This window comes from Dendrobium catenatum, unplaced genomic scaffold (assembly GCF_001605985.2).
Source record: "Dendrobium catenatum unplaced genomic scaffold, ASM160598v2 fragScaff_scaffold_390, whole genome shotgun sequence".
Lineage (NCBI taxonomy): Eukaryota > Viridiplantae > Streptophyta > Magnoliopsida > Asparagales > Orchidaceae > Dendrobium > Dendrobium catenatum.
The window spans coordinates 8505403-8515099 of NW_021318852.1; the positions used below are offsets into that span (position 1 = coordinate 8505403).

At 33.9% G+C, this 9697-nt stretch overlaps 1 protein-coding gene across 4 annotated transcripts in view; it reads left to right on the top strand.

Annotated features, from left to right (window-relative positions):
- LOC110095780 (zinc finger CCCH domain-containing protein 65) overlaps positions 1 to 9697 on the top strand; it is a 50369-nt gene that overhangs the window by 11660 nt on the left and 29012 nt on the right. For all 4 annotated transcript variants that reach the window (XM_020821451.2, XM_020821449.2, XM_028694084.1 and 1 more), the window contains exons 5-6: positions 6390 to 6482; positions 6644 to 6913. In XM_020821451.2, coding sequence (XP_020677110.1) covers positions 6390 to 6482; positions 6644 to 6913 — 363 coding nt within the window. The remainder of the gene's footprint in view (positions 1 to 6389; positions 6483 to 6643; positions 6914 to 9697) is intronic.

The following is a 9697-nucleotide window of genomic DNA, read 5'->3' on the forward strand; positions in this document are numbered from 1 at the left end:
AATGAGTGGTTTTGTGAGTTTTCTACTATTGCATGCATCAGATGTTAAAATCTTGACCTTGAAATACTAATCCTGTTATTGTTACAGTTGACCATGTTATTGAGTTGTTGAAAGCACATTTTGTGTAAGAATTTTTTACCACTTATCAAATCAACATGATTGAGATTTTTCACTTAATGTTTATTACAAATATTTAGTATTTTGCATGAGGTGAAAAATCTTTTATTGTACATGAAGTTTGAAAATACTTCACCTGTGAATTAGGTTGGTACTCTTTGTTATATGTAGTTTTTTGCCTTGTTCTCCGTATACAAGTTAATTGAATGTTTTCTCTTTGATAGGATGTATGATGGACTATGTTTGAACACATGTTTGCAGGTTAGTTTTTTAGGGGTCAAGCATATTCCACAAAACTAAAATGAAGCTTAATAGAGGTTGGTTAAACTATTTATAGGCTTGCCTTAATATAATGTTAGTGATTTAACCCTTAAGCTTCAACCAATTTAACACAATATTATTTTTCATTCTATGATGCTTGATGTGGCCTGCAAAAAAGATTTAGATTAATTCCAATCGTCTGATCTAAGATGTTAGGATTAGTGCCCCCAATGGTCTTTGTGCAATTAGCGTTCAACAAGACAAATTGTCCTAACTTCAACATTGCTTGATCACATCAAAATTTGTGTTGATCTATTAACCAATTTTGATTATGTACATGTTCATTGACACTAATCTTGTGGTTTTGACATAAATTCATCCTTCCAATTATGATAATCATACCAACCTCAATTCCCGTGTTTTAGATTCGATCATCCGATTCAAATATCTAACAACCCTAATCTCTGGGCCTAGGGTCTTCATTGATTCATCCATCATAAAAAAATAATAAAATAAAAAATAAAAAATAAAAATAAAAATAAAAATGAAAAAATTGATTCATCCATCATCACTAAGGGTGTGATGTTCCAACGTGTATTTCAAAGCCGATATGACTTCATTCACCACTCTTTACTTGACTAGATAAAAAAATCCTAAATCATGGGGCATTTTGGTCTGATATGGATCTTAGATGCAAAATGTCTTGTCTAGCTACCATACACTCTATATGGTACTAAAACTTGCTTCATCCAAGCGCTTATAAATGCTCCTAAGGGGCCAAGGTAAATGCTCCCTTTATACTTTCAGGAGGATGATTCTTCTTTGAGTTCTTACTCTTTCATCCAAAAGTGTAAATTATGTTGAATTGATTTTAGCTTTCATTCACCTTCAAGGTGGGCTTAGGCATCAAAGGGGGGTCTTTTGTAGGCTAAATCCATGGGTTGGCTTGTTGTTATTTTGTTTCAATTAACAATGTGCAAGACTTAGTATTGTGCTCATGATGAACAATTTACTTAAAAAATTTACTACTATTCTGACATGCAACAATTTGACACCATTCATTAGAAAATCATCCCATTATTACTTATTGATGTAACTAATATGAGTTTGTTTGCATTTGTCTGGAGGATCCATCACCTTTTGTTGAGAGATATGAAAGTCGGCCCTCTTTACTTTAATAAGGGTTGACCTTACTCCATTTTTAAATAAGCATCAACCTCAAAGAACTCTTGGTGGAGACTCACCTCTTATGAGGGGCATCCCAATAATATCTTTTTGTATACAATAATTTGACATGATGCCAACTTGCACAAGCTCCAAGTATGCAATGATAGGATATGCTTTGGCCTTTATTATTAAATCCCAACAAGCTTCACATTCTTGGCTTCATCATTCACACCACTCATGTGGCTTCAAATTATGCTCCTTTGATAGCATTATCATATGCAACTCTTTAAATAATTTTCATGCTTGCTTCTTAACGGCCTAAGCAATATTATCTCTTGCACATTTACATGGAGCTTCACATGCTCTTTAGTTGGCGACATAACGCGCACTATTGCACATAACTTTGTTGCATGCTCATCAATCGATTGTGTTGCTTGCATCGCTTCAGTTGATTTTGTTGTTTGCATATTGTACAATTTTATTGTACACTACTATAATATCAACACATGCTAGTGTTACAATATGATTTCAACTTCATTTATAAAATAATATATCAGCAAACAAGGCTTAGTTACCTTAGTAGGGATATTGTCCATAAAAGTACAAATATTTAGATGACTTGAGAGGGTGAAGTCTTTCAAGAAAGAGAGAAAATCATTATATTTCTAAGATGCTTTTAGCCCCAGGTCATTTATGTGTTTGCTTGATCTGAGCTTTAGCACCCTAGGTCATTCTTGTATATGTTTGATCTGAGCTCAACATCTAAGCCTCGAGTTATATATATATATATATATATATATATATTAGCCTCGAGTTAAATAACATAGCCATATCTACTCATTTTTGTTTTTGTGCAAGCCCGGGGGCTAGCTTGATTTGGCTTGGCCTAACCCATTAAAACTTATTAATTTACATTATTAAAGTTCGTTTTATTGTTGAAATAAATGAAAAGCTTGGAGCAAATTCTAACAATAATTTATATTTTTCTTGATGCGGAGGTGATTCCTAAGAGCTAGATTAATTTAATTATATTTATTATATAGTTTATTTCTAAGCTAATAAGGGACATAATGTGCCATGGTGATTGTTGATATAATTCAAATTGCTTTTTTTCTATCTGCATAAGTGCATAAATATTAATATTTGGTATGCTAGCTTTTAGTAAATATTAAATAGTATTATTATTATCATTAAATACTAATACTACTATCATCTTTCGATGATCAAATGATTTGCACTCCATAGCAAGCAACTTCGTTGTTTCTTCAGGCTTGATCACTTGAATTGTGATACAAGATTCATGAATTCAATTGTGGTTGGATGCATTTTAAGTAATAGGTTGAAATAGAAAATATAAATTTATTATTTCAATCGGACCTTGCTTAAATGTTGTGACCAGAATCAATCTTAATTTTGTTTATGCCACGATTCTTCAAATAATTTTATATTTCTAACCAAATTTTCCTACATAGGAGTTAAGGCTGGTGATCTCGTTGGGTGGCCTTACTAGTAAGTAGATCTATTTAATTCCCTTACCCAACAAAGCCCTCTACCACAAACTTAAATTGGCTTGAATTGTGATGCAAACCTTTATCATAATAGGGGTGGATGCATACTATCATAAATTTGAGAAGTCAGATTGCCTTAATGGCAATTTTGTGCGAGGTCATTGTGGCTTGGACCTAAGGCAAGTGCCTAGGGAGGGTCTTAGTCAATTTTTACCCGAATTATTTTGAGTGACTTGGGATAAGTTTTTTGACCCCAATTATAGCCTTTACAATGGTGCTCCAAATCATGACATGATCCTCTTGGGATTATTTGAAGGCTTCAATTTAGCATTTGGCTAGTCTTTATAAATGGATGAAAAGGTTAGAGTTTCACCAAGCAAATAACAAGAGAAATTGGTTCAATTACATCCGCTTGATCTACAACTCCCCATGTTGTCTTAGAGTGGTTGTGATCAAGGAAGTTCAAATTCAAATTGTTATTGCAGAAGATTCATAAATCAAATCACCTTCAACCTTGCATGAAGTATGCATTACAACATGAAATGATTTATTTGATGTGAAAAATGAAGTATTGTTGGCATTTTTACAGAATAATCTAAAAAAAAAGGATCAACATGTTTTTGACAAGGGCATCCGACGGTGGACTTTAATAAAAGAAAGAGATGAAGATCGACGGCTTAGATCCCTCCATTTTATCTTAGTTTATTAATTGTAATTTTTTATTTAATTATGCATTTTTCGTTTTTACCCTTACTTAAGGGTCTTGTCTTATATAAGCCCAAAGGGCAAAGTTGTCTTTTAGTTTCTTTTAAAACCTATATATAGAGGCCCTTGCTCTTGTATTAGATCAATGATGAATTAATAAAAAAAATGTTTCTACACTTTATTCTTGAGAGCAATGGGAGTTCTTAGGAGAGTAGAAGTCCCTATGTGAGGGCAATGAAATACCCACCAGCCGTAGGATGTGTCCGGACTCGTGGTTGAAGTCCCTTGGTGAAGGGCAACTCATCACCCGTCAGCTGCAAGAAGTGTCGGGGCTCACTGTTTATTTTCTTTCTCTAACCCCTCACCTCCTTCGCCTTTAACCATCTGCTAAATCTTTCCCTAGCCGCCGGCTTTCTACCTCCCATCCTCTTCCCCACCACTGGCCACCCACCCCCTTTCCTTTTCAACCGTCGGCCACCACCCTCCCCTTCTTTCAACCGTCGGTCTCCTCCCCATCTCCACACTAAAACCCCACCAAACCGCCACCTTCTCCACCAAGCAGCCACTTCCCTTAGCCCTCTCATCCTAGTTCCTTCTTTCCTATTTGGATTTGTTTTAATTTTGGAAAGCTTTTGAATTTAAATTCAAATGAATTTAAATTTCAAATCCTTTCCTAAATTAATTATCTTATTTTAGGAAAGTATTCCAATCAAACCTATTTCAAATTCCAATATGATTTGATTTAAATAATGTTTCCTAATTTATGATTCCCCACTTGACAAGCTTTAAATCACCTAATTAAGAGGCCCATTAATGCTCCCCTAATTAAGTCTCCATTCCCACCAATTACTCCCACCTCTATGGCTAAATTAATTTCAGCATTTTGAATTTGATTCCCTCCTATTTCAAATTCAAAATTCTAAAATTGAATTTCCCTCCAAAAACCGCCGCGGAACCTAAACCCTATCCACTCCTACTAGCCGCTGGCTTTAACCCTACCCTTTTCCCTTCTAAATTTATTCTTTCCTAAATGAAGTTGTTTTAATTTTGAATCTAGACACTTCTCTCCCCTCCTTTGGTCGGCCCCCATCTCTTTCTCTGCCTCTTAAATTAATTTCCCAATTGGACATCCACTTAGGAAAATTAATTAACCAACCACCCCCCCTCTCATTCTAAATCAGTTTTACTTTACAAAAATAAATATAGATTAATTCTAACTGTTCGATCAAACATGTCAAGATTCGTGTTGTGATATTTGCACAATAAGAGTTGAATAGGGCATTGATTCTTCTAGCTCTTACATCATTTGACTACGACAAAGTTCCTATTGAACTATCAATCAATCTTGATAATGTCCATGTTCATCGACGCTAATCTTGAGGTTTTGACATAAATTCAATGATCAAATTCATATCACCATTGGTAATGATCTCAAAACATTAATTTAGAGTAGCATATGAAACTCATATGTTGAACAACACGAAAATCAGGACCTATTGCCTCCATCATTGTATCCATTATCGCCATATGAATGATGGACCAGCATAAATCTTAAAGATGTTGTGGCTCAATTCTCCAATCTTTAGTCAATTAGAGAACCAAAATTCCCTCAATCGGGGTGCATTTTGATTTGGCACGCAATTTGGAAGAGACCAAGATCATTTATCCATTGAACATTAAGTTACTAAAATTCGCTTTGCCCAAGCACCAACAAAGACTCCTAGGGAACAAAGTAAAGTTTTTCTCTGCCTATTCACGAGGATTGTTAATCTTTGAGTCTTACCTTTCATCATAATGGCGAGACTTTACTAAATTGGTTTTAATTCTTATTCACCTTAAAGCTTAATCTGTTGAGCTTTTGTTTTAGCAGATTATGTTCAAGACCTACTATCGAGTTTAAGATGAACTCATCTACCCAAACTCTATCGACATTGAAGATGATATCTGACATGTATCTCAAGTAGATGAGCTGTGTATAAACATGTCGTCTTCCATCATGATTTGCATGTCTTAGGAAGGTACTATAAACTAGTGTTTTTGACTTGAAGGAGGTAGGCCTGGAATGAGAATGGATTTGGAACAATGATCTAGTTTCTTCATTTTATCCTACAGGTCATTGATCCGAATCAAGGAGTCAGCGTAAGGTTGCATGCATTAGCCTTTCCCCAAATCCTGTATTGTCATTAGCCTCATGGAAATACCTAGTTTGTCTTATTAATGTAGGATATGAGTTTAACTCGCTAGATTTATGGAAATTCTTTGGAGAGCAAGATTATCTTTTGCATATGCTGTATGGTATGTGCGAAGTATATGCATATGATCCTAGCAGACAGATTCTCTCTCTCTCTCGCATAAGCGTAACTCATAAAAACAAACACCATCTATCTAGCACGACAGCTAGCTATCATACTTGCACTTAGCATGCATGTGATGTTCTTGTTTTTTTTTTGAGATGCATCATATAGTTATGCTACTCATGGAGTCATGGTTGACTCTCTTTAAATTTGATTTGGTGATCCGGTGTCCTTTTTGAGATAATCTTTTCCAGGGTACTATAAAAACACTTCCCTTATCTTTTCTCTGCCTTGTCTCTTGATTTTTGCTTTGGTCATTGTATGATTTTCCATGCAGTTTTATTTATTGCCTGGAGGTTGCAAATTTGGTAATGACTGTAGATCCCTTCACCATGTACGGCTAAACTTTTTGGGACTGCCAATTCGCCTGGTATGATCTTTTTCCATTTAATTCAGCCATTTTACATAATGATTAACAATTGTGCGAAATACAGTAGTTTGAACGTTACTAGGTTGCTGTTTTTATTCCACATGTTTTTAAAATCAACTTATCCTTTCAGAATTTGGTCATTTCCTGCTGACCATTTGCAGGGTGAGAAAGAGTGTCCATTTTACATGCGTACTGGTGGTTGCAAGTTTGCAAGCCATTGTAGGTTTCATCACCCAGATCCTACTGCTGTAATAGGTGATTCCTTTCAAGATCTTAAAAATGGTGTGCCTTCTCAGCATCATGTACTTGCAGAACAATTGTGTGAGACACCGATGCCTTCAGAAAACCCTTCCAATGAACAAACAGACTTTTTAGGCCCGTTTACACCTAACCGGGGATTCCAAGAAAATGTGCATCGGAAAGGAAATCAGGTTGTTGACCTGAATTTTACTCTTTTTTTTAGCAACTTTTCTATTTAATTAATTCATTCAAGTTCCTGATTGCTTTTTCTATTTGATTAATTACAACTAACCGGGGACTCCAGCAAAATGTGTATTGGCTATTGATGAACTTGTTTAACTATATATTTTTAAGTAAATGAACAAAATGGTTACTATACTTTTTAGCTGTATCTATTTTATTCTTTAACTTTTTATAGTATTTAATTTAGCCTACGCGCCAAATCTGAAATAATTTTGTCATATTGTCAACTTTGTCATTTGTTTAAACAAAAATTGGAGGGAAGTTTTCTATGATGATAGTTTACACTTTCTAGTGTTAATTCCATTAATTTGAGTAGGTATTATGTAGTGAGATTAACCCTAAAAAGTATAAAATGCCTTAATGAAAAGTGTTCCAATACTAGTTTTCATCCAAGTAAATGGCGAAGTTGATAGTCGAACCAGCCTAGTTTAGATTTGGTTTAGGAACTAAATTGAATACTAGAATTAAAATGGACACGTCTACAAAACTAGGGATCATTTTGATCATTTATTCCTATTTTTCTTTCATCTATGATGACATTAACTACACAACCTATTGTTGTGTTGCATATTTGCAACTTATTTAAGCTTTACAATGCAACCTTATGCAATATATAATAATTAGAATAAGATATGAGTATCAATTGTCTATTTCATGGTGGAGGCTTCTTTGGCTGGCTAGAGTTTTGAAATATTTGAGTTTTCAATCTTTTTAATGCCTTTTAAGGTCGCACTGCTTAGCCATCCTTTCTTTGATAGAAAAAGCAATAGAATGGTATAGTTCTAAGCTTTAAAAACATTAAGAGTACTCGGGTTATGTGAAAATGTCTTTTTGAGGTTGTATTCGGACATATGTAAACTATTATTTTATTTATAAGTATGATGCTAAGTTGGCATCAAATATTATCTAAACAGGAAGTTCATTTATACGTATGCTGCTAAGTTGGCATCCGTTATCTATTTTGGACTGGCTAAAATTTTAAACAATGGCTGTTTGCATGAAATATTACTCAATAGTGTTTGTTGCTTCAAAGCTTAAAGACAAGGAAGGATGCACTGTAAATTTTTTTGTTGTAGTGTCAATGTCTGTTTGATTTTTCTTAGGGTCTGATTTTTTATTTTTTAATTTTTTTTTTTGAGAAAAATATAGAGTAAAATGAATACAATGCAAAGTAAAAGTAGCATATTGAAAATATTTATTAGTTTAGTTGAGTAATGTACAAATGCAGGAGTTATTTTTTTATTTGGTTTGAAGTAAAAGTAATTAAGCGTAAAACCTGGGGTCGGTGGTGGACAACAACGGGTGAGTGGCCAGTGGTAGCTGATGGTGGCCGACTCTTGGTGTTGGTTGACGGTTGATGATGGCTGGTGGTTGGTGACCGATCATGGGTGGTGGTGGGTGGTCTGTGATGGCAACTAGCAGCTAGTGATGGCTAGCAGCAAGTGATAGCTAGCAAAGGTGGCGGCCTAATGTAAAATTGGATTTTTGGTGCCCGAGAACAAAGAGACTGGAACCTAGGCACCATGTCCCCTGTCTAGGCGCTAGATCCAGTGTTGGCTTCATTTTTCCCTACTATGGAGTTGAAATTTACCTTTTTGAGAGTGGATTCTTTAAGGAATGTTTAAGAGATGTTTTTTAAAGTTTGAAGGGTATTGATGCAAATTTTCTTTTAGACCTTTTTTGGATTTTTTTTTTTCAAACTTTTTTAGAGGCTCTTGAGAGATTTTGATGGCGACTAGCGTGAGAAATAAGATGGAAATTTCCACGATGCCAATCGAGAGCTTATCTCCTAGAGTTTTCTTTTCTTTTCTTCTTGTTCTTATTGTTCATCATGAATTTCTTTGTGCTCTCTCAAATATGGTGAGCTAAACTCTTTTCTAAGGGTTGGATGTAATATGTAGAACTTATATTGATTTGGTTTAATACAATCATGTTTGTTTTTGTGTTTAACTCTTATTACCAAGTATTTTTATCTTGGGCTTCATCACTGATAATTGATTGGCTATTAATTAGAGGTTTAGAAGGTTCGTTAAAATCTAGAGGTGAAAATTGATCTGTCTTGGATAAAATGTCACAATGGAGCATAGGATAGTAATATATGTGTGGACTTATATAATCTGATTGATCACTTGTGTCAAATAACCGAAACTGTCTTTACATTAAATTTGTCATCGACAGATAGGAAAGTTGTGTAAAGAAAGGTGAGTGATCTTAGGGCTTTCAAGAGAAAAGGTAGGTTCCACCATCGATTTGATTACAATTAATTTTATATAATTTATTGATTTATTACAATCATGCATGTCAATAGCGTAAAATAGCGATGTATGGGCAAAGGCGACGCAAGGCACAAATAGCGTGCACCATTTTATTAAAACGTTATGAATTTTAAATTATAAATTATAATCAAAATTTGAAGATTTATGTATTAATATTGTAATTAATTATTAATTAATTAAACATCAAATTAATAAAATCTCAAAATATTTTATTTTATCTTAAAGCTTTTATTTTTGCTATGTGGTAGGATTTAGGCTAAATTAGGTTTAAATACTTCTCAAATCCATCGATGTAATTTTCTATAAGATTTAAAGTTGTCATTTTTACTATTTGGTAGGATATTTTGCTTAAATCAACATATTATTTGCTATTTAATGGTATATATATATATGTATATATATATATATATGTATATATATATATATATGTATATATATATATGTATATATATATAT